Genomic DNA, 25,820 nt, shown 5'->3' with positions numbered 1-25,820 from the left:
GGCGACCGCACTCCATGCCCAGCTTCATCTCACAGAGGTCACACACTGAGTTTTTTAACATAAAATCAGACAACCCGACCTTTACAACGGGTGTGTGGGGGCGGCATTGTGTTGGCAACACTTTTTAGGGTGCTGCCACTTAAAAGGTTGATAAGTTCCCTTGCGTGCTCCCCCCTGTCTTTATTTGCGACACTCTCTCTCTCCCTTTATATACACGCGTGTGTGTGTGTGTGTGATCCCCCGTATAATCGATGGTATAATCGTCCTTCTTGTCAGTCCCGGGTAAAAGCCCATCGGCATTAACCGCCGATGTTCCGCTTCGGTTAAGCTCCACCACCATCCCCTCTCCTCCTCTTCAGTTCCTGTTTCCCAACAACCATTCGCGTGGGCCGCCGCCGCCGCCGAGCGTTGGGGGGAACAAAAAAATGCCAGCCCTCCCTCGCCAGCAAAAATCCGCGAAGCCACTTTGCGTAGTAACGCTGACACCCTGCCTCGGTGCACCTTCTCGCCAACCTACCCTCCAGCTCCACACACCCCTTCTCTCCGCTCTTCTCTCTCTCCGCTCCCCCTCCAGTCCCGTCCCGTGATTCATAAGCGCCGCTTGCATCGTCTTGGCCGACAAGAAGTCGAGCTAAACACTGGAGTGTCGCGTGCTGTCTGCGGTTAGCGGCCGTTAGTTGGGGGAGCAAAGTGAGGCACCCACAGGTCGGTACCCGGGGTAGACACGGACCAGTCACACTCACTTCCAGTCACAACTCCAGCGTTCTGCGCCTTCCGCGAGCGCTCTGCCAAGGTTCTATGTTCGGAAAGCGATTCTTGGTGTACAGAGAGAGAGAAAAATAAATAAAAGATGGAAGGACAGAATTCACGCATCACAGAGGACGAGTGGTACTCAAGCTTGCAGCAAGCATGACGAAACTTTCCACCAGGCGAGCGGCACAGAAAAGGCGAAGAAAATAAAGGAGAAAGATGATGAACTGAGGCTGGCCGTGCAAAGGTGGTCAGCTAAACAAGTCACGTGATTTTCTGGCACCCCCTCCCTCCTTCTTGTCTTCGTGGTTGTCTCCCAGCCACACTCCAGACCATCGGCTGCCGCGCTGCCACCACACCTGAGACAGGTGAGTCACGCTGTCGTGTCATCGCTCTCATCATCGATAAAATCCATTAACAGCACAGAATGTGAAGTCGGTTCAAGAAATGAGATCACAGGTCTGATGCAAAAATATTTGATATATTAAAATTTCCCTAATTACTAAAAAAGTGTTTTTAAAGTCAATATTTTTAATAAAATTCTGATATTATCTACTATTTATGTGGAAAAATGTAGAATGCTTGAGAAGGTGGCTTTATTTTCATGTTATGTTGAACTAATTATTTTATCTTTAATTGGAGATGACCGCATCATGAACTTCCTACAATTAGCTTGTGTTATGCATGCAATTATGTATTTTTTCTCCTCCATGTCTGTCGAGGCACTTTGGTGTAACTTGTAAAGCTGTAAGCACACAAAAATGTTTCTGTCGCGAGCTTTGAGTTGGGTTTTCGCCAGTCAAAAAACTGTTTTCTCAGGAGGTCAGAGGTCGCAATTGCAGGGAAGGCATTGCGCGTGGGTGGCTGTAGCAGGCGCTGATGCGTTTCGGAGGCTGAATACACATTCTTATCTAAAGCTCGGGGATGGTCTCGTCCAGAAAGTGTGTTTCAGTGGATTGTCAGTTCCAGTTGTTGTCTGAGTCTGGTTTCTTCCTACAAGATGTTCGTTACAGATCTGCCACAGTTTTTATTTTCTTTCCTCGATATCCTTGTCTTATAATCATCATCAGTATACATTTGTGAGGGAACACGAATTCAATTATTTTAACTCATTCCTGCCATTGTCACCTTTACAGGATGAGTTGAAAATAACCAGCTCCACACTCACCTACTCACCCATTTATTCACCTGTCCATCTATACCTCGCTCATTCTCATCTTCATCCTTACCTACACGTCTTCATGGTCAAGCTATGTCCCCTTATTATCGGCAATGTACACATACTTTTATCTCTAACAGAAAGTGCAAGTGAGCAGAAATGGTCAACAGTTCTGAAAAGTCAGAATGTCCAGGTGTAAACTAATTATTTTTTTTAATCTTACCTCTACCTGTAAATCAGTTTCGTCGCACAATTGTTTTACCCGACATGCAGTTTGACAATCACATCCTCGCAAAAGTATTTTTAAAAGCGTTTCATTTTTTCTTTATTGGTTGACAGCGCCAAGCCATTTCAATGGACTGAGATTTGTGATATTTTATTTGTTGTCGCCTGACTTTCAGGAGATGTCTCATGAAGTAGTTCTGTGCATAGAGCGACCTCCCACTTCCCCCCCCCCCCCATTGCCATAATCCCTATCTTCTATTCTCGAGATGTCTCCTCGCTGCCTGACATCAACAAAAGATAAGGAACATGAAGATTATTAAGCCGTTGATTGAAGTCCGACATTTTAAAACTTTTGAATGAAAGGATGGTGGGTGGGGGAGGGTATCTTTATGACTTCTCAAATGCACACGCTCACGTACACACAACATATAAAACAAGAATATCACAGGGAAATGCCTTTCCCTGCTTTCAAAGAGAAAAAAAAAATGCTGCAAGTATTGACAGCAAATCCAGCCAAGCCTTCCTAAAAATTCCAGGTCTTTTTTTTTTCTTTTTTTCTGACATTTTTTCTTCGCTGCAGGATCAGGCGGAAGTCGGGGTTCGACAGAACATGTAAATTCACCCGAGCTCTAAATCTTAGTGAAGTGTCGAGTCTGGGCAGTTGACGAGTGTTTTAAAAACTCTCCTCGCGAGCCTAAGGGTGACCTCGGGGGGATGTAAGGTGTGTGTTTAGGGAAACTGTTCCTTGCTGGAGGGAACTAATCTTTCTTCGCGACTGTTGCCGTTAGGACTGATTGATGACGATGTCAGGACGCCGACAAATGGAGGACAACACCGCTTGACTGACGAAGGGAAGTCGAAGCTAAGACATGGCAGAACTCAATTGTATCGAGAGATACTCATGATAATTCTACTCATCACTTAAATACATCCTCTCTCTCACAAGAACACAGGTCTTTCAGCCTCAGTCCTGGATTTCTTTGGCTTTTTGTTGTAGTATTTTTTTTTTAAGTCACAGAAGTGTGCGAAGCTTTGAGAGAGGGATGACTTGTTGGTTCAACTTTGGGGTGAGAAGGTATACTTCACACGAATGCCAAAGAAGATGGGGGTAAACAATCAGAAGATCCCGTTAGAGGCAGAGGAAGCTAAACACAGGTGGGATCCTGCTCATCAGGGCCCATCCCAGGTGTCAGAGGTGGCAGGCTGTTGTGTAAACGTAGTTTGGTGTCCGACCTGTTTAAAAATCTGACAAGAAAAGAAAATTAATTTTGTTCTGTCACTCCTAAAGCAACAGTCACGGTTAGATAAAATAAAGACGTATAAAGGATGTGATGGCAGGAGAAAGAAAAACAACAAATCTTTCGCAGCTTAACCTTTCTGGCTCATCCGGGTATTTTACACATTGTGATGTCTTGCTTTACGGTTACTTTACGGAAATTCTCATTCATGCCTTCAACAGTTTAGAGCAGGACACATCCGGGACTTCATACAAAGGAAAAGGGAGACAATGACAAATCTTTATTACGAGGAAGGTGCGATAATCAAACATGTTTTAACATCCATCCCTCGCCCGACAAAGGACAAGAGTATGCTAATGTTAGATTATTAAATAACAAGATGTGACATAAAAACAGGGATGTTATAGTAAGTGCAAAGACAGAAGGTAGTAAGTCATAGAGAGATAAACATACAAACTGGTGTTGGGATGGACATGTCTTGGGCTTGCCTAATGTTTAGTCTGAGAGTTTTCATCCTTCTGTCTTGTCAGACAGCCGCTGGTCCAGTCTGCAGACTAACCCTTCATTTTATTCATTTTTTTTCATTCTTGCTTCCATCACTTGAAGATCAGGTGTGCGGCTCATCCTGTCTTCTAATACTGTTCCTCCAGTTCAAAGTTTACCAATGGACTTCAGTTGACTGCAGCGAGCGGTGGGGGAGGTCTGCTGGCACTTGGTAATGTGAGGGTCAGAGTTCGAGTCTAGCTACGGGTGTAGGTCTACAGACAGGACTGGACTGGGTGGTCGTGACAGTCGTTGACTAGGCCTAAAATATCAGCATCCAGTGAGCAGTCCACTTGTCTTCTTTGTCGCTTGTTTCTTCAGGAAATGCTGTTCTGATGGACTGCCGCCTCTGGTCACGTGATCCAACGTAGTCCATGCTCACACACGAGAACCTACATCGTTTGGATGTGCACCATGGCTGATCTGTTACCAACTCTGGAGGGTGCACCTCGCATTATGATTGTATCTAAGATTTTTTTGTGGTTTTAGTGTTTCTGAAATGTTTTACGTGGGTCGAAAGGTAAAAATAATAAAGAATTGATGCTGAAGACGACCAGTATGTATGTGTTTCGAATTACATACAAATCAACTTCAATACAGAACTATTTCGTAACGTGGGGATTATGTAAATTTTCCACTGCTCATGCGCACAGGGCAAGAGTGACTCATGCCCCGTGACCTTCCAAAACTGTCGCCACGTGACTTTCGAATAAGATTTCAGGGAAGGAGAGAGTTGGGGACAGCCTGCTCGTCAGCAGTTGCATTATTGGACCAGCGAGTGCAAAGTCACGTGTGCTAGGGTTAGGGAGGGTACTGGGTGGGGAGTGGAGGCACCCAGTCACCCCACTACCCCTCTCCCTCTCCCCTGCTCCCGCCCACGCCGTTCACAGGCAGGTCTGGTGTTGGAGGTCGCAGAATGTCACGCGGGCTGCAAGCTTGATTGTCGAGGCTTGCGCAATAAATAAATAAGCCGGCGAGATCAGTCAGGCGTGACGGAGCTGAAGTAAGCTTGAGTGCAGCTCAGTGGTGGGACGAGGGTCTGACCCGGTCAAACAGCTACAAACGCATGTTTGTGATGGGATTTGACCCCAGGATAATCCCAGGCTTGGTGCGCAAAAGAATGAGCGAAGTCGGTGGAAGGTATGAGGGATTTGAGACATTTATTATCTCCTGCTTCTTTTTAAGTTCCACTCCCTCTGTCCTTCCCAGTTAATGTGGTTGTCTGTGTGTCTCTGTGTGTGTGTGTTTGAGTGCTCGTGTGTGCATGCGTGTTGCCGGCCATCGTCTTTCCTCAGTCCGACCTGTCCACTTTCTTCTACCTTGATTTCATCACGAATTTACCTGGGATTTTTTAAAACTATTTTTTTTTCGCTCGTTTCCTGTCCTTGAGCATGCTCACTCCCTTGAGTACACATGTGTGCACGACGCCCTGACGACGCGAGCAGTTCACGATTATGTAAATATGGTGAGGACGTAGTTCGTGGTGACGTCAACGTAGTTGGTAAGATCGTGGGTGACAGGTCAACTGAAACTGGCTGTAGTAAGGATGTTGGTCATTACACAGATGTTGCTAGCTATAGCAAGGATGTTAGCTCACGATGGTCACAAAGTCCGGTGGCTGGGATGAGGACAAGGAGTGAGATGTTAGTACACATCTTGCGGATAGTTTTTTTCAGGGTAGTACCCGTTTCCTCTCCCTCACCACCTTTTCATCCCCAGGTACCAGCTGGGTACATCTGGAGTAAAAATAATACGTCTTGTAAGCACTCACATGTCCCCTTCCTGTTTAGTGGAGACATTGCTACTCGCTCTCAGGTGGTTTATCACTATAGTAAGGACATCTAAAGATAAGATTACATAAGTACACCAGCAACAGGAACCGGATCGTTACGACCTACCCGTGTACTGCTTTAGCCAAAGGTGTATCCTGTAGGTTGCTTATGTTCCTGGTTTATCTTGGCAGCGACCTCTGTCCAACTTAGGGTAAACAATATAATTTAGAACCGAATCTTAAAAAAAACTAATGATTAACTTAAACCCCGGGATACATGGCTCATACGAGAAGTGTTGTTACAGGTGTGGAATTGTTATTACAGGTGTAGTTCATTCAATAAAATAAAATATTCACCAAGAGAGAAAGAGACCAAGAGGGAGGGGGATCAAGAAAGAATCTCATTCTTGACTACGCCCGAGATGAAGGAGAAGAAAAAGCTTGTTACGTCACACTGTACACCAGGAAATGCAGAGAGGACCAAGTGTGTGTAACGAGGGGATAGCGAGGGTTGACACGACAAACAACTCTGGACAAACAACGAAGCGCTTGTCCCTCAGCAAGCAGTCAGCTAGCAAGTCTGATAGACCACGAGTTAAAGGCCTACCATGATGCACCTTACCATACCCCCATACCACCACCATCATCACTCGCCACACAGGTATAATTGAACAGTTCTCTTTTTTGTGTATAATCCTGTTTGTAAATTTGTGTATCTCGAGATCAGAAGGAGGTATATATTTATTCAGCCCAGTTATTGAGGAAGAAAAGATGTTGCGCTGTAGTAGACCTGTAACACAAGTGTCGGCAGCGTCAGCACAGACAGGTGTACCTGTACCTGTACCTATCTACACCTGTACAAGCCTCGCGTGTCGCCTGCCCTTCTGTGACTGTCACGGCTCCAGCGGATGTCGTCAGTGCTCATGCGCCAAGGGAAACCGGATGTCAGGCTGACCTTGTCGTGCAATGGGTGGGTTACCTCGTGAACATGTTAACTAGCGGCGCACCTGTGTCAGGGTGAGGTATTCAAGTCGACCCACCTGCGTGTGAAGATAAAAAATTACTTCCTGATTCCAGTAATCCAAGTGGCAGACGTCATCAATAAATAAACGCTAGCAACGCTTCTGTGATGCTTCTCACTGTCTTCTTACATTTCAGGTTACATCGGTATTGTCACATGTATCTTCAGCAGTGGAAAATTTGAGACGAACCTGACATCGTTTGTGTGGGTGGGTGTGCGAACGGGTGAGAGAAAACGAGACAATCAAGGGACGAATACGCACTCGTCAAATTATTTATGGCCAGGGAAGGGTAACATTCAGCGGAATGGTGAAGGATAATAGCAAAGGACAAATAACATTCCTCCATCTTTCTCCCCTGAGTACTTCTCTTGAAATTAGACTAAAGCAGCCAAGCAGCTGCTACGCTTCCACTTTATAATTAATCCGCATTCTCTTTGTTGCTCTCTCCACTTGGGTGCACACACACACACAGAGACACAAACACACTAAAACACGCACGCATACAGATGTCACTATCATGCACACGCAGTCAAGCACACAGTCAGACTTACATGGAGACTGTGGCTGACACCTAGACTCACATTAATCAGAATAATACAATGTTTTCGCTTTTCGTTGTTGATATTTAATCCGTTGTCACGAGACTGAGAAATACTAACCATTGCAACGAAACAAAACTCCAGTTGTCTGCCCCCGAGGAGAGCAGTTATCTAGTGCAACACTCCCACCGTCTAACCTTTGACCCTCAGAGAACAGACGACCTCTCTGTCAGAAGTATTCCGACTTCCAGCTCCTTCTTTCAGTGATGATACCTCTGGAGTTACAGCCCCTGCTGGTGAAGCATCTCATGAGTTGTCGGCCCCACAGGGAGGTAAGGGGTGAGGACTGGGGGCAAGCAAGACACGGAGGAGACGATGTGTGTATTAAAGGTGTTAGCGCAGCAAGGTCCTGGACAAAAGACTTTATTCATTGACACAATCCGCGACCAATCCTTTCCAGGGGTCGATGACCCGTGATAGCGACAGACAACTGGGTTGTGGCAATCTCAGGACTAATGTGGTTATCGTACTTGTTGAGACAGGGTGTGTGTGACACCTGTGACATCTGCCCTACTTATGTCTGTATTACGCACCTGTGATCTTTGACTGATAAGGTTGAAGGATGTAAGTGTGTATGTGTGTGTGTACGCGCGTGTGTATACGGGTTAGGGTGTGCGCTCGCGAGTGTGTGAGTTCGTGTGTGCAGATCTCGCAGGTGTGTTGTACTGTTCGTCAACCTGTAAAGTTCTTGCGTCCGTGACCCACACAGGTAAACGTGCGAGGTGACACAGGTGTGGCCGAGTGTCGCATGTCGGGGCGGCGCTGGCTTCGAGTCATTCACAAATGTAGCGGTGAGCAGCTCGTAGCTGCACGTCCCTCGGTCTTTGCTCGGCGTTTTACTCCCTCACCAGCAGTCGAGTGTCCCTACTACCTGTGTGATGCAAGGTAGGTATGTATGTCTTGAATCAATCTGTTTCAGGATTTCAATACTGTGTCGCTGGTATTTCAATATTTATTGCTGTTATTTTCTAACTGCATGGTACCTCTGTTGACACTCCGAAGTTTTTATCGTTTATCAACGCAAGCGGAAGAGAAGGAGAAATAAAGACCAATAATAATTCACTGTTGTAGTTGACCACCCGACATCCGTTCGTGGCGCCATTCTGTGCTTTTGTCAGACTCGCCAGACGACAGGAGTATCGCATTTTGCCAGACGAATGAAACAATCCGATAATAAGGCCACAGGCGGCCTCCCCTCCCCAGACCCTCCCGATGGACCACAAATCATGCTGGGTGCACCTGGCATTAGTAAACAGGATTTGGCGAGGTATTTGTTGTCCTCTTTGCTGCAGATAAGCGGTCAGCAGGTGACGGCGCCTGCAAAGGGTCGCAGCCTGACTTCTCCTTTAACAGACTGCACATGCGCAGTGAGGTCTTAGTTATAGCTGCCAGCTGCATTGTTTGCTGGAATGAGAGAGACAAAAAATAATTTGTCACAGAAGACTGATCCACAAACTGTACAGGTCATGGAGGTTGCCGGTATCATGTATTCCACTTCGGGTCACAGGGTTCAAGTCTCCAGGGGCCTGATCACCTCTGTGAACCCTCTTGAAAAAAGGGGACGGATTTATCGAGGAAAGTGATAAACGGCGAGAGCTACATTCTAAAGCTTCCAGCCAAGCCCACCTAGTCATGAAAAAAAATAAAAAATAAAAATAAATAAAAAAAACCCCTGACACCCGCACTTGAGACAGTTGTTGTCCCCATGAAAGAGTAGTTTGTCAGTTCCAATACTTGTTCCTCTTACACAAAGGTCATGAGGTCGAACAAACTCGTCACAGCTGGATTTTTTTCCTCATCTTGATATATTTTCCTGTCCTGCTGCAAAGTATTGTGATGTAATAATCGTTTTCTTGTAAAGCAAAACTTTAAAAAAAACATTCTAACATTTTCAAACTTTACCTCATTGAAGTGTCCACCATGTCTTTGCCTTTCATCTGCCTATTGGACTTTTTGTTTGTTTGTTTTCATCCTTTTGGCTCGATTTCATTTTCCCAGTATGCAAGCTGTGGAATTCAAAGCAAGACTGTCCTGGCATCTTTTTTGTTGCGGGACAACTCTTGCTGACGAATCGATCCAAAGGGAGGTAAACATCTGCTGACGGTGCACGATGACTGTCCCGCCACGTGTTACCCGTTTCAGCCCAGCATCAGCAGCTGAAGCTAGTAAATCATTTGTCATCCACAGCTGCTGCGACATCAACTCCCTCGTCCTACCCTCGGTCACTCACCAGTAAACTCTGGCAGGGAGGTTCGACTGGTTGGGTGGTTGGCGATGCCATCTGGCACCATCCTACCCAATGAATAGTCATAAATGCACGCCAGCCAAACGCCACCCGAGGACTCGGTCTAATGTCGGAATGAAAGAAACATTAAGCCATATGGCGACCGCAATAGAATGGATTGATTTGCATTAAACATTCCGCCAATCCTTCTTGCACTGTGTTGCAGACGACAATCAGACTGGCACAGACGGTACTGAAGGTCCTACAATAGGTCTGTAACAGCTTGGTGTCACAATGACACTGGACACGGATTATTTATAACACAGGTAGGGTCCGACCGAAAGTTCAGGGATTATGTGTGATGAGGGTGGCCTGCATCCCCCCAGATGTCGGATGGGGGTTGAGGGAGGAAGACTGTAAAGAGGAAACTGTGGAACCTATGTGTGGGCCTCTCCCTCTGTGTGTAAGCATTGGTCATGGAGGAAGGGAAGCCTGTGTGGTGGGGGTAGTATGTTTCTTGCCTAACGTGCAAAAAAGTCCAGCGTTGGTCCAGGTTCTTCTGTTCTCAAAGAATTAGAACATGGAAGGTCTTTGTCGGTTGTTGCGCAAATGGCTTGTTTATTATTTACAATAATGAAAGGAATGGATGATTTTCTCTGTTGTGCTTAGCAGATGACCCTTTTCTTAAGCCTGACTGGGTGGTTCTGTAGGTTTGAACCTTAGAATAATAGCTTTAATTCTTAACACGTGACTAAGACACTAGTTTAAATACCAGCTTTAAAAAAACATTTCGTTTTTCCTCGAATGGATTTTGGTTTTGGTGGAGCAAGGAACGCGTTTTCCCTTTTGTTGAGTTCACTGTCAATATTGCATTATTCACACAATTGTAGAAAAGGACCTGAAGACATACTACTATATTTTGCTAAGGCCAATTCACGATCACGAAGTTTGTCTTACTCGTCTTTTGCCTGTTCCTGTGCTCGCGCTCGGCGTCACGTGCGTCTGTCTGTTATCTCTCATCACAATGCATTTAAAGGGCGAAGCAAGGCAGGTAAAAACATTCGCTGCACTTCAATGATGGTCAGTGAGGTCTTCAATATTTTTCTGCTCAACATTTTCTTTCTGCAAAGTGTCCTCGCCCTTTAAAGCAGCCTGTGAGGGCAGGTCCCGCTGTGTCAGTAAGAACAGCAAATAATACGATGCGCAGAGATTATTTCTTTTTCCTTTTCACCTCCTCTTCTCCCTGCATATCCTGCTGTGCTTTACCCCTTTCCCTTAATATTACCATTGTGATGCTTGTGTTCCTGCCATATAGAACACATATATGTAATTTTGTTGATGGCAATAAGAATAATTGAGAGAAGGACTCGCGACCACACAAATGTTCGCTGGACGAGGAGTAAGTCAGGATCATTGGTGACCAAAGCAGATTGTAAATGTTTTCTCACTGACTCACAACTTGTTCTATCTGATTTCGAAATTTTCAGTCTATTTTGCGTCTTTGTTGTATTTTGTAAACAGTTTGTTTGTTTTTGGCTCTCACCACGCTAGTCAAGGCCTTGCATATCCTGCCCTAAGCTGACTACAAAGGTCCATTCTCCGGCCCCAGCTCAGCGGCACCTGAGCTCTTGTTATCTTTTCTGAATAAATAAAGTGAACGATGACAACCAGACATGCAAAGGTTATCGATAAACTGTCATCGCTTGCACTTTTTAGGAAAGTCTGGTGACAAAAGGCCTTGCCGTTGTGTAGGTGGCCTCCCCGTATTCCGAGCTGGTGGACTGGTGGACCTGGACAAGAGTTTTCAATGCATACCGTGAAATGTTAACAATAGTTCCTGTGAAATTTTTTTCATTCACATATTTGTCACGTGTTTGAAGGCCCATGAAAGAAATTATTCGGTCCATTCTTCTTTCATCTGATTTGATGTTCGCTGGGTGCTAGACTCGAACAAGGGATATGAGAGAAGACATTTTGATAATATTTTACATTAGGACCAGCGGCGGCGTTAGGGGGTGGCAAATGGGGCGGCCGCCCCAGGCCCCGCTCTCGAAGGGGCCCCGCGCTCCAGCCCCGAGGTCATCTTTATGACTTATTGTTAGCTGTGTTAAACAAGTTGTGACCAAAAAATTGACGTTCAGAAAACACTTCTAAGTTCTAATTAAGCAAATTATTGAACCCATGTCTTCACGTTAAGCCCGACAATAAAAACAAGCAGTTTATTAAGTTATCATCACCATATTATTTCGCTTTAAGAAAAAACCGCTTCTGTCACAAACGGTTACGAACAATTAAAACGCTAAATTCATTCGTTATTTCGCGAAATTGATCCAGCCTATCTAACTGTATATAAATCAGTGCTAGCGGCATCATATCAATAGGGATGTTGATACACGTACTCCATTACCCAGGCCCCGCGCGGATGGTCGGCCCCAGGCCCCGCGTGTTCCTAACGCCGCCTCTGATTAGGACACACACACACTCAGGTAATTCTAAGTATCTCTCTCTCTCACACACACCAACACCTAGTCCCATGGCAAGAAACATATATATCTACCAGCTGTTCTCGTAAACAAGCCGCCAATCAAACCTCAACAAGCAAATGTCCTCTGAAAGTCGTCCCCCTGATTACCTTGTGTGGAAGCCAGGTAATGAAGTGGGCCGGCCAGGTGGTGCGATCGAAGTGCAGGTGTTGCTTTTGTAAACAGACATGTCTGGCTTGTTAACATGTGTCCCCCTGTCCCCTTATCCTCCCCTACCCTCTGGTGTGTGCGTTGTTCACATACTTTACTGTACAGACGTACAGCGGTCAACAGGTAACCGTGACTGAAACACAAAGATGAAACAAAAGAGTAGCTGTTGCAGGTAGGTGCTGACAAAGGTTTTACCTTACAATTTGAAATAGTATATCTTGAAGTTTTGGCACATCCAAATGGAGACCCTCTCCATTTACAACTGTGATGAATACTGTCTGTACACCTGTCCCTACACTGAGCATGTACATACACCAGGGTTGTCCATGGGACATATTTTTCTATCCCGTCCCATCCCGTCCCATGGAAATTTATGCCTGTCCCATCCCGTCCCATCCCACGGGACGTTTCCCATGGGATTCCCATGGTATTAACAATCCTATGGACAACACTGAAAACCACTTTTCGGCTTTTGTTCTATAATTCCTGCTACTTCACATACAATAGATGATTCAGAGGAAAGATTTAAATCCTTGATGAATGAAATAACAGTAAATTTATTTTGCAATATCAAGTATCGACTACCATGGGAAATACAAGTGTGTGCTGTCCCGTCCCATCCCATCCCATGGGACGTTTCCCATGGGATTCCCATGGGATTCCCATTCCTATGGACAACACTGACATACACGCACGTACACAGTGTCTCTTTCTTTCTCTCTCTCACACACTCACAAAACGATTTAATAAATAATGATGTCTAGTGAGTCACCCTTGAGCTCAGTTCCTTCATTTCTGTTAATTTTGTTTACACTGATGTCATGTCATGGCGAACTTGACAAACATTTCGTGCTGCGGGGCTCGGACAGGTATTTCTGTCCTGGCCTTGACACAAAAAATTTATGTTCCAGGAAGGGATGTATAAAAGTCTGTAGATGACGGCAAGAACACTGAAGCCAAAACATATTTTTCTCGTCCTTTACCCTGTGGGGTTCGAAGCACAGGTGGGGAGGAAATGGGATGAGCACAGCTTTTACGACCGTTACTGTCTACCTGCCTTTTGCTGACTCTCCTCTTCCTCTCTCTTATTCACGTAAACAACTTCTTTACCTCCTTCATCACCTTCACTGTCATCTTTATCATCCTTTACATCTCATCTACTTGACTGGTCGATTCTTTAAGCAATATTGTCTATTGTCTATCAAGGTAGAATCAGGGCGAACATTTCTCAATGTATCTCAACCACCACCCGCTTCCGCTGAACTACCGACGAGTGTGTACTGCGCATGCGCTGAATAATTAACAAAATACCTTCATTATGGAATAAGCAAACATTAATAATTTTTGGCCTTTGAAGTTGGTAGTTTTTTAATGACTGACTGTGATATTTGTGTCCTACTTTACAATTTTTATCTGTCCGAGACTAAGGTTACTCAGTGAGCTTCATGCAGATGTTTTTTCTGGAAAATTAAAATTCACTTGTGTTTGTTTTGACGAGAAAGCAGCAATGTCATACACACCATGAAATAAAATAATGTGGGTGAGGGAGGGATTTGGAGGGGAGCGTCGGGGGCTGAATGATCTTGCGTGTGGACTCCATTACCCTCGACTAAACTATCCGTGCACTGTAAGTCTCTCACAGATTTACTCCCACGTGTCCGTGAGTGCGCGCCTGGTATTTCACAACTTCCGGTCTCCAGTAATTAAACTAGCTTTCCCTGCTTTCAAGTTCACGAAGGCAAGTTTTCAAAATAAAAGTGCTCTTGTAGATTATCTGTCTAGCCGTAGTAATTATCTCCCCTTCATTATTATCTTTCCACGCGAGACACCGAGAATGCACTTGATGAAGGATTTACGGAAGTGCGGCGCGATGTGTAAACAGTTCGGGCAATGAGTGCGTTGCGCATTCACGCATGCGCACAGCATTGTGCACTATATTTCACATAGGACATGTACACACTATGGAGGTCAGACAACTCTTACCTCGTGTAGACTAGGGAACAGAACTTTGCCGACGGTTGTCCCAAAAGGTGTCTGGAATTCGGATCTGGTTCAGCTACCTGACCCTTGACCTCGCTAGGTGCACACGTGTTCTGCACCTTGGCCTGCAGGTGATGGCGGAGGTCTGCTTGTCGACTGTAGTTGTCTTATCTTTGCTGAAGAGCGAAGATCAAAACGTGGATAAAGTGGGGCTGGCATGGGACCAGACACACCGTTTACAAAGTGATTAAAACATGATCAAAGCAATGATAGTAAGTGTTGACAAATAATTAACTAGCTTGGCTTCACCGACTGCCATCTGTTGACAGCATCGAAGTTGAAACAAACACCAGAAGCTAGTAGCCTAGGCTGGTATCGATGACAAAAGTCTAGTTTGTATTCTGATTTCATATCTTGGGAGGTGTGTAATCAAAATATAATACTTTGAAAATATCTTTCAGGCAGAAGGAAACAGGCGGCCAAACAACTGTTGCCTGCAGTTTTGCTTCTTTGAATGGCTCCCTACCTTTTTCGGATTTTTTTTTTTTTTTTTTTTTGTTATATAAGAAGTTCGCCGAACTATCGTTACTCACTCATAATTTATCCAGAAAAAATAACTACCACGTTTATCTATGGAGGTAAATAGATGTGAAAAGAGCTAGCAGGTTCTTGCGTGTAATCTTGGCACGATGGACCACTTACATTTGTTTTCCCTACAAACATTAAACAATAGCACCTTTTATTTGTATGTTAAATTTATTTTTTGCAGACCATTTTTAATTAGTGAGGACTCGAGACCGGCGGTTGTGAGGCTAAAGGCCAACTGTAACAAGTTTGAACCTCACAACCTGACCACAACCGCGGTCCTCGTGCAACCCTCGGCAAAGTGATTTCCTTCCTCCGGACTGTGTGAGTGAGCACAGCAGCCAGCCAGCGTCCTGTCAAATGGCAGCAGTGATGAATTTTCATAAGTGAATTAGAGATGGGCGAGAGAAGGGGGGATAACACCTCTAAGCCTCTCACCCACCCTAGGTTACTCCATGCACCAGACTGTGGCGAACTGGTCCCACACTAGAGGGCGCACTTGGTCTCGGGAGCCGAATGGTGGGTTTGGGTTCTCCCCTGAGCGATTAACATCAGATTGGGATCGTGGGTTTCTCTGATTGCTTCCAGAACTTCCGGCGACTGGTCGATGGCACTGCCTCACCCACCTCACCCACCTCACCCACCTCACCCCAGCCTTCACTTTGCAGGATACGTAGAGTTATAGACCTTGTATATTTTACCGGACAAAATCATAGACTTCCGCCGGAAGTGCGTGACGTGACCGATTACTCGATCGAATTCAGAATGAATGCCAGGAATGCAATCACTGGAAGTGCTGCTCAAGAGCAAGACAGTGGCAAGAACTTTATGGATGGTAACGAGAGTATGATAAAAGCGTGAAGCCAGACGTCCAAACTAAATTATATATTACTTATATTTGGTTTTTTATCTAATCCTCTAGCATTTTCAGAAACAGTCTGTTTGACAAAAAACCTATATTACACAATAATCGGAGGCACGATGTACCACTCACTGACGCCATGACAGATAAAACTTTCAGGCTTGCCAAGGAGAAAAAAACACACGTTTGTCGTTTGTGTTATCGTCTAGAAATCGTAAATGTTCGCATTATTCCTCGATAACAGCTTGAAATGGAAAGATAATGCAAACAGGAACTGGCAACTAAAAGCTGAATGACTTTGTTTACTACAGGCACGCGCGGGCACGCTTGTTTACTGTCTAAGCTGTCGGTAATATCAGATGTTATTGTCTTGGTAACCCGGAGGACTCGGAGAAGACAAGCTGTTTCACGATAGGAGGATAACCAAGCTCACATTTCAGGTTGTAACTGTCTACAAGTAGATGAAGTTGATGTGTAAGGAAAAATCATTGTCCGCCAGCGTTAAGACGAAAACATGAACAAAATGTTTGTAGGAGAGAGCACAGTGATGCTAAAAACATGTTATGGGAGTGTTTGAGAGTATGTGTGTGTGTGTTTGTGTTTATGTGCGCGTGTGTGTGTGCATGTGTGTGTGCATGCGTGTGTGTTGCATCATCTATAAGAAACAAGTTTAAAGACAAAGATAGACACAATGATTTCACAAGATCTGTATTTCCTAAAGTTTGTTGTGACTGTCGTTATATCACTTGTTTTTTTTTTTAAAAAGCTGATTTTTTTTTTTGGGGGGGGGGGGGATAGAGGAAGTAACTCTTGAAGTATATCTCACCACCTAAGAATTGTCTCCCTTCTCGCTGGACTAAAAATAATAACTAGAAAATTTAAAGATAGAAAACAATTTAATTGTCAGTGTAAAGAGATAATCCCATGTGGCATGGTGGACGAGGGCAATACTTTGTTGTCACAGTAAACCCTCCGTGACGACCTTTGCTCAACGACTGTGACGTGCGACCGTTTGTTCCGCTGTGACGTCGCTGCCAGTCCACAGGGAGGCTTAGTCTCAGTCCAGTGAGTACAAGCAGCACAGGCGTTAAGTCAGTCATGCGTGGCGGCACGATGTCCTCCCGAGGGTTGCTGATGGCGACAGGATGTTGACCATGGACCTCATCGTGCGTTGGTTCAGTTTAACTACATCGGTGTTTTGTGGTTTTAGTGGTGGTTGTGGTTTTAATGGTGTTATTGTCTTCATCAAATACAGTCACGGACCAGCAAACCGCGATGATTGGGGTCCAAACCTCTGCGTAGGTGGTCCGGGATTAAATATTTTAACTTTGGAGCAACGTGAGGTGTGAATGACAGACAAAAGTGGAATTAACTTTAGTGTACACAACATACATGAAGTACAGCTCCTAGTCGATCCTTCACTTTCTTCTCTCTGGTATGTCTATATTCTCCGTCTGCATCGCCCCTCCCACTTCAACACGACTTTCCCACGGTGGTGTGGCTGTTGGCGTAGATACGGTACGTGAGTTAGGGAATGTCCTGTCCTGACTTGTACAAACACTTCTGTTGTGCTACTACCACTACTATCACCACTTCTCACAACTACCACTCCACCATCACTGTCGTTGTTACATCCACGACCTCACCCACATTCTCAGATATTTGATTTGTTTGTTTGTTTAATTGTCGTTGTTGATCCTGTTCTCGTTAACGGTGCTGCATTGACTGGGCAGTACAAAAGACGGTTTTTAAATGAACCGTTTTACAACAAATTTGACCTCAAATATTTCACAAATTAAAAAAAATTTCTTGGCGAAGTCCTTTAAAGTGTCCTTTAATTTGTCTTTTAGAAAAGAACAAGTATTCCTCCGATAACCTCGAGTACTCCATTGGTCTATGTAAGAAATACCGTTGATCGTTGATTGCCTCATTGAGACTTAAACAGATCGTTGCTTTGAAAACAAGCCAAGGTGTCCTTTAGCAGCAGAAAATCATCCTCGTTGACCAGGAATTTCATTTACTCGAATGGAGGGATTTAAAAGAATGATTTTGCCACTCATCTCAGCAAGATGACAATAACAATGACTCTCGATGACTTTCTAAGATCCATGGTAAGAGTTTCCAGTGCCGTGTGAAGAACATCCCGAGCTTCACTTCAGACCTTAGAGTGGAAAATTGTTGAGCAAAGAGAATAGAATAATGAGAACTTCGTCACACAAATGGATTAGGAAACAGAGTACATCAGGGTTTTTTTTTCTTTATCCGTGGTCCTTAGTTTGCTCTCTCGCAACATTTTTTGTCCCGGCAAACCCAGATCTTCCTGTACACGTGACCAGTCCTCTGTGTAGTCCGATCTGATTGTGGAGGCAAACTATTTGCTGCTGGTGATCGATGGGTTTGAAGATGGGGAGCGATCTGAGGCGGTTTAGAATTACGCTTGGCTTGCTAACGGAAATAGCCAGAGAGAGAGAGACGGGAGGAGACTACGCTCGTCTCCCGGGATGAGCACGACACTTTTTTCAATCAGCATGATCGTGGTTGTGGTCGTCTCTGGTACCTGAGGGCATCGCCTCCGGCTCCCACAGCATGCCATTGTTGTAGTGGGTTTTTTCCCTCGTCAAGGGATCACTTCCGTGGTATTCGAATGAATCTATCTTTGTGAAATATCTGCAGATACCGCTCATGTTGATTTATTTGAAAAAGCATCGCTAAACCACTCTTCAGTTAACGAGATCATCGTCGGACGATTTGAACAACAGGCCGCTGTAGGAGTTTGTGAAGTGCAGCCCTCCACACCAGGAAATCGCAGCATCCTCTTCAGTGAAGCTGGGGACTGGGGCAGGGGGGCAAGGGACGTGTGGGCAAGGGTTTGGTGGGCAAGGGTTAGAATTCTTGTGGGCGAGATACCGGAGATGATGGGTTGCTCTGCGGTTAATAACCGTATACGTCATATCCTGAAAGGAGAACCTCCTCTCAATCAAGCACCTTGTGTTCATATCTCGCCCTTTGCTGTATGGATGTCTAATGGAGGCGGCTGATGGTTGGCCGCGTGCTGCTGACGCCTAGGATAACCTTTTATCACAACCTGGGTACACCACACTCTTTATCTCACCCGTAAAAAATCCCATTAACCTTTTCCCGTATCCGCTTTGACCAGCCACCGCCATCTCCATGCGTGTGGTCCACTTTGATGGCGAAACCCCAGCATCCGCCAAGCTTTGTGCTCGGGCTGATACGCAAACGTGCCTGGGTCTGTTGACGTTTCTCAGGAGACCAGGAACCAATCGTCTGATGGGAATGAATCATCGCTATATGCGCCATCAGTGTCTACATGGAACCAATTATTTTATAGGAAGTGCAGAAGGAACACAGTAGTCCGCCCAGTCTGCAGCAAGATGGCGCAGATTCTTAAAGACGTCCAGTTTGTACCTCCAGAAGGGGAAAATATCCGACTTTCTTTTGAAAATTTTTATGGCATGATCAAGATGAAGTAGACCCAAGCATTTGGGGATAAAAATGTGGAAATGTGATGAGGCAATGGGTACTTGGTTCAAAAGTCCTTTAAATGTCGGCTGCAAGCCAAGAGGACGTAATTCAGAAACAGGTTCAGTCCTTTGAACCTTCACACCGACCCCTCACAGTTTATTCACAACTTGAAACATTTATCTGCCGTTCTGTTTTGCATCTTTGTCATAACGGCCAGCTGCATCTCTTCTAAAGACAACGGTTTACGCCCAACGTCTAACCCAGGACCGTTAATATTCTGATTTGAGATCGTGCCGCCCAGCCTATTCATATAAGGAGACAACAGGTCTTCCAATTTCCAGATTTGACAAAAGACAGGGAGAGGTGTCCATCGTCACTTCACATCAGACTGTCGTCTTTACTTATCTCTAGGAAGCACATATATGCAAATGAGAGAAAGAACGGATACTGTGGCACATAGATTTTCCTTTTTTTCTTTTAGTTGTTTTGACCCGAAAGCTGTTCTTAGAATGAAGATATAAATCAGTTTGACTGGTAGCCCGGTTGTACCGACTGCATTGTTGTTCACTTCACTCCATACTCCACCTTCTGGCTTTATTTGTTATGATCTCATCCTCATCCTCATCATCATGGTTTGTAATTAGCTGTCTATATTTATTTATTTGATGGATGCAACAGTCTTCAGAGTGGCAATATGGATTATTAAGACTGCTTATTTTTTCAGGGTCGCTCCAAGCCCTTTATAAAGATCATCAGCTTAGCAGCCAGGTAGAACAGCCTTGAAGAGGTGATTGGTCGTCATTCAAGCGGCACCAGAGTTATCCTTCTTGAAGATGATGGACTGGGACAACGGCACTATTATGTGGACCACCGTGGGAGAGGCAAACCTAACGGAGATGCCATACTCCACCAACTCGAGTCCACCTGTCGAAGAAACTCCGAAAGGTGCGAACATCGCATCACCCATCGTCATGTTTCTGGCAGGTGAGAGACTGTTGCCAGGAGGTCTGACAATTTTTTTAATTTCTGGAGTAAGAATAAACATGAGCACAAACAAAGAACAGTTTAAGAAATTTCCAGAGTTTGGCTTTTCGAGCATTTAGTTTAATGTTATGGTGTAAGTCATTTCTCCATTCTATCCATCCATCCAGCCTGACATTTTTATATACATTCAAGGTTGCATAGATCGTTCTCTCTAACAAGCAGCTTTGTCACGTGTCAGGTCTCCTAGGCAACGTGCTGGCGCTGGTGGTGCTGCACAAGACGCGGACGGAGATCCGCAGCATGATGTTCTACACTCTCGTCGCCGCCCTCACCTGGAACGACCTCATCGGCATCGTCCTGACCTCACCCGTGACCTTAGCTGCCTACATCAACGGCCGCGAGATGCCTGCAGTCGACCGACTTTGCCGCTTCAACGGCTTCGTCATGGTCTGCTTCGGCCTGTCCACACCGCTCATCGTGTGCACCATGGCCATCGAGCGCAGTCTCGCCCTCAAGTGCACCTACTTCTACTCCAAGTACTGCACACCAGCCTCGGCTCGCATCGTCGTGGTGGCGCTGTGGGCGTTCGTTCTGCTCTTCGGGGCTTTGCCGCTCTTCGGGTTTGGGACGTACTCCCTGCAGTACCCGCGGACCTGGTGTTTCCTCGACTTCCGCTCCTCCCTGCCCCTCGACATGGCCTACGCCTATGCCTACGCCATCGTCAACCTGCTGATCGTGGTCCTGATGACCTCCTGCAACCTGGTAGTCATGGCGACGCTGTGCCAGGTGAGGGACAGCCGCCGGAAGCACTCCAGCGCCAGCCTCAGCAGCTCGCTCCTGGCCACTGATGTCGTGGATGAGAAGGTCCGATACATGCGGCGACGAAACCAGCGAGACGTGGAGCTGCAGATGATCTGGCTCGTCTGCGCCATCACCACCATCTTCGCAGTCTGCTGGGTGCCACTGATGGTAAAAATCAGCCCATCATCATCATCATCATGATGGTCGTCGTCGTCGATCCCCTATGTTCTCTATATGCTACTTTTTTCAAGAAAATAGTTTATCCATTTTAAAACTTTCGTACAGATTACATAAATCTGAATATGTCTTCCCCAAACGAGAAAGACTGTGAGGCGAGTGACAACAAAATGTTTATCCAATGCCTCGTTTGTTGCCCGCAGGTTCACATCCTCCTCACCTTGTCCACTGACAACCAGGAGCCCGTGCTGGGCCTGGTGGCCATCAGGCTCGCCAGCCTGAACCAGACCCTCAACCCCTGGCTGTACGTCATCCTGCGGAAGGCCCTGCTGGCCCGCCTGCGCCGAACCTTCACCCGCTGCGTGCAGTGCGGTGACGACGACAGCGAGGACAGCGCCTACCTCCGACGCCATCGCTTCCACAACTACGCGCCGCAGCACAACTTCAAGCAGTACGAGGGCCAGCCGCGCGGCTACGTTCACGTCCGCAACCAGCTGTGTCCCAGCAGCCAGTTCGTCGGCCGTCAAAACGAGGCGGTGTCGTTGTCGGAAGGCTCCATGAGGTCTGGCGACCGCAACTCCCGGGGGTCGAAGAGCAGAAGCAGGAGCAGAAGCCGCAGTGCGGGACGTCACTCCTCCGACTCCGACCGGCCGAGCAGGAGTTACGCCGCAGACACCGCCCACCTTTGCTCCGCGTGCCGAGCGCACGCTCTGATGTCCGCGCATGCTCCCAGACGGTGCAAAGCAACCGGAAGTCCACCACCAGGCTCTTTCACAGGCTCACCCCAGCCCGCCTGCTCCGGAAGTACTCAAAACAGCGGAGGTGTTGCCGTGCAGCATCCTGACGCGAGGTCTGTAACGGACAACGTTGCTGACGCCCAGTCTGACGCCTTCTCCGAAACGCCTGACGGGATCTACGTCGACCTGTTCCGTCGTTTGCCGGATTCCAGCCTCATGGCATCCTTCCAGGTGCAAGACCCCACCCGGCGCCCTCCCGCCGCACCGGAACCGGAAAGTAAATTCTGCCGACAGGCCCGCGACTTGGGTCCCGCCACTCCGTCCGTCAGCGAGACGGATGACCACGGGTACGGGTCAAGGGTCAGCAGCGATTCCTCCAGGACGTCCTCGTCTGAAGCGATTGGGATGCCGATCTGCGGTGCAGGAAGGTCGCCCCATGATGAAGTGGTTGTTAATGTCGGTGATGGCCGCGACAACGAGGCCGTTGGTTCTCACAGTTCCGGCCACGACGATGTCTCTGCTGCCGGTGTTAATGATGATATTGCTGATGATGAAGGTTCTACCTGTGGTCCTGATGGTCGGTGTAGCACAGGTGGGGGGTCGCTATCCAGCTCTGACCGCAACACCGTCAGTTGTAGGCAAAGCTCGCCGGGTACGTCAACTGGGCGAGGGTGAAATTATCTAAGATCACAAAAGTTTTGTCAGGTCATGGTATTAAAAAAACGCAGAAAACTGTAATCTTCAAACTACAGTTTAAAAATCAAATGGATGAGATGTTTTACATCAATCCATTTCTTTTAAAGAACTGCTCACCTATCTTTCCGGTCTTTAAACACTGGAATGAACTGTCTGTGCATGTAGCTCTGTGCCAGCTGTGTATACTGTCTTTCTATGTACATGTTGTACGCTGGGTTTTTGAACTTAGAGGTCTTTCTTAACTGGACAAAGTCCCAAGTGTTACCTCCAAAGTGCCACAAAGTCAAACAAAATGGACAAATGTATTGACAGACAAGTTTGAACTTAGCTCACAGCATGTGGACCAAAGATCCAATGTTCCAAATGTTTTCCCCAAAACTGGGTTTCATTGGACCTTTACACACAACTTGGTCAAACTTGGTCAAACATTTGCCCATTTAAGAAGGGTCTTTAGCAGAAGATGATAGATATTTAGGGTCTGAGCTTTATCACGGCATTCTCTTGAAATTTCTGAGAAACGAAACACAAGATTCTGTGACCAGATATGTCTTCGTAATAACTATTTCTGATCTCTGCTCCAATAATTTGTGGTTTCCCACCCAGGCGAAACAAAATCGTAAATAGTACTTTATTTACAATATCTTGGTGTTTTCAGTCTCTTATGAAAGACTGTGTGATATGAAGATTACAAGGAATCATTGAGATCCGGTTGTGAGATAAATTAATGAAGACTGTTTTGCTCTTCATTCGATTTTTATTCTTAATGTTCTGATTACTGTCTTTCTTCCATGGACACAGATTGTGCACTGATGCGAGCCGACTACTTGGTATTTCAGTTGGACTTCACTTTGCACACAAGGACACAAAAACATTTATTTTGATGAAGGGAGTGTCTGGAACTGGGCTGGCCCCTCGTCTGAGTGTGAAAGTTATGTGTCTATTATTGTTATTTGTTTTTATATTTCCAGTGTTCATCCTTTTTACACAGCACTTATCTTTCATTGTATGCACTAACAGTGCAGTATGTTATTATATTCTGCTTTCATCGTGACTACTTTCCGGAAGTTTGCTTTGGTAATTCTGATTTTCTGACCAGTCAAAGTAAAAACTGTTTATAAAAATGTATGTAAACAGACATTTTGAGCTACTTTATCCTAAAATGTTATTTGTATTTTAAACGGTTTGGCTTAAAGAAAAGTAATTTTTATAATGAGTTCGTTATTACCGTTTTAATAAATTTTTAATTAAAAGAAAGCTTACCAACACTTTTCTGTAAAGTATTTATTATTGTGATAAGCGATTTGTTCTAATAACTGCTTTTGGTTTGTAAGTTTTTTTTGTGTGGACCTGTCTTCTCATCGCTCCAGATCAGAACAGTTAAAAACTTTCCTTGTCCTTGTCATCAACAGTTTCGCCATCCTTGGATCTCTGTCATACCTGTGCTATAAGTATTTCAGAGTGTAAGGTAGGGCTAACGAACAATACATATAAAAATGAAGTCATCCTCAAACTTTTGGTTAGGTTAGAGAAGTTGTTTTTCTCGGGGCCAGTCATTGTGACACTGGTCTCCTCTCTCTTTGTCTTTGCTTTCCAGACCATGTGAAGGGTCAAATATCGGGTCAAGAGATGTGTCTACTGTGGGAAGTATGCTGCGCCACAAGGGTTTCGAACCGACTCAATTCAACTACAGTAATAACTAAAATAGACAATAATGGGTTAGGGTTATATTCAACAAATATTGACACTCTTTGTCTCTCTCTCTCTCACACACACATACGCAGAAAGAGAGAGGGAGGAAAAAATTGTTGTGGTGCTAATTATAGCATAATATTGATTGTGATGATGAGGTTCTCTCTCCACCCTCCCCTCCCACTCCTTTTAAACTGATTGTGTAGCCAGACAAAATCAAGCATCGCTCGTTGATTGCCTTTAGTGTTTGGTAATTACCGACATTATCCGTGAATCAAACATGGCGACATGCTGATGACTTCTGCTGTTTCCTTCTTTTGTCACTTTTTTGAAATGTAGCTTACTCCGATATTTCTACTTCTGCTCTTTTTCTCCTTCTCCTCATCGTTCTCCTAACCATTTTCATCAACAACTCCTTTTCGTTCCTTATTTATCCCTCAATTGTTATTCATAGGATAGTTGGGTAATTTCTTTGTTTGAGAAATACACAAATCTCAGCCATGATGTGTAGTGCTTCCCCGACTTAGAATCTTGGTTTAGGGAAAATTGGATTGTAAATTTCTCAGTTATAAATATAGCTGATCAGTCTGAATGAAAATCTTTTCTATAACAGCGTAGATGTAGAAGATTTGTTGGTAGGAAAATTACCTTTTACATTCTAACAAAATTTGCTTTATTTTAGAAAGATGTTGTATTGTAATTTTCTGATCGACGCTCTTTCATGTGCCTACCACAACACTGGGTGAAACAACATATAAGCATTTACCAATTTTTTATATATTTACCAATATCATGTTTCTACATCTTGACGACTCGGCTGGTCCGAATAATCTGTGCATGCTTTCAGTGTGTTCGCTGGCTTGTGTGCTTGTGAGCTGAAAATTGTGTGCAAGTGCTCAAGGAAATTTGAAATAAAGAATCTGTAACGAAAGTAGTTTTCCTAGAAAATTGGTGAAATTTGTGCCTGAGGTGCGTGTGGCTCGTGCGTCCATGGACTTTGTGAGTTTTGTGTGTCTGTGCATGGACTGTGTTCGTGTGTCTGTGCGCACCTGCGTGCAAGTTTATTCAGGAAGGAAAGAGAGAGAGAGAAATATAAATAAACAAATCAATGACTTTATTTGTTAAGACATCGGTGTATAAAACGAAAGGGATAATCACTGCAGATCATTCGAAAAATTTTATAATACATAAGGGACTCGTAAGTTCTTATCATCTATACACAATTATTATGTACATTGTTAAATAACTCCTGCTTGGGCATAAGATTGCACAGAGGTGGGGAGGAAAGGAGAAAGGTCTACGAAAAAAAAAAGGAATAAGAGAAGTACAGTTATGAAAAGACAGAAGAGAGAAGTATCAGGCTATTGAAGAAAGATAATAATGTAAGAACTACGCTCAACTCTGTTGCTTCCCTTGAACACACACTGGAGTATTTTCACAGGAATTTTAAGTTTTGGAAAATGTTTATTTTAAAATAAATAAATTGAATTTGACAGTTTTATCATTATTAAATTTTCTGATCCTAGTTAATCCTCTATGCAGCCATTTTCCAGCTAGTTTTATTGGCGGAAAAAAAACAAGGAAGATAATTATTTTTAA

The 25,820-nt window shown here is 45.0% G+C and overlaps 1 protein-coding gene across 4 annotated transcripts in view; it reads left to right on the top strand.

The window, feature by feature from the left end:
* LOC112574201 (prostaglandin E2 receptor EP4 subtype-like) overlaps window positions 1-25,155 on the top strand; it is a 100,155-nt gene extending 75,000 nt beyond the window's left edge. For 2 of the 4 annotated variants that reach the window (XM_025255092.1, XM_025255089.1), the window contains exons 2-4: window positions 19,862-20,121; window positions 20,360-21,090; window positions 21,303-25,155. In XM_025255092.1, coding sequence (XP_025110877.1) covers window positions 19,971-20,121; window positions 20,360-21,090; window positions 21,303-22,511 — 2,091 coding nt within the window. In that variant the 5' untranslated portion in view covers window positions 19,862-19,970 and the 3' untranslated portion in view covers window positions 22,512-25,155. Of the gene's footprint in view, window positions 1-2; window positions 1,119-7,643; window positions 8,193-19,861; window positions 20,122-20,359; window positions 21,091-21,302 lie in introns of those variants that run through there. The other 2 variants (XM_025255091.1, XM_025255090.1) reach the window with 2 other exon arrangements.
* Window positions 25,156-25,820: the final 665 nt, after the last annotated feature.

Source organism: Pomacea canaliculata, linkage group LG10 (genome assembly GCF_003073045.1).
Source record: "Pomacea canaliculata isolate SZHN2017 linkage group LG10, ASM307304v1, whole genome shotgun sequence".
NCBI lineage: Eukaryota > Metazoa > Mollusca > Gastropoda > Architaenioglossa > Ampullariidae > Pomacea > Pomacea canaliculata.
This window is presented reverse-complemented; position numbering and strand designations above follow the sequence as displayed.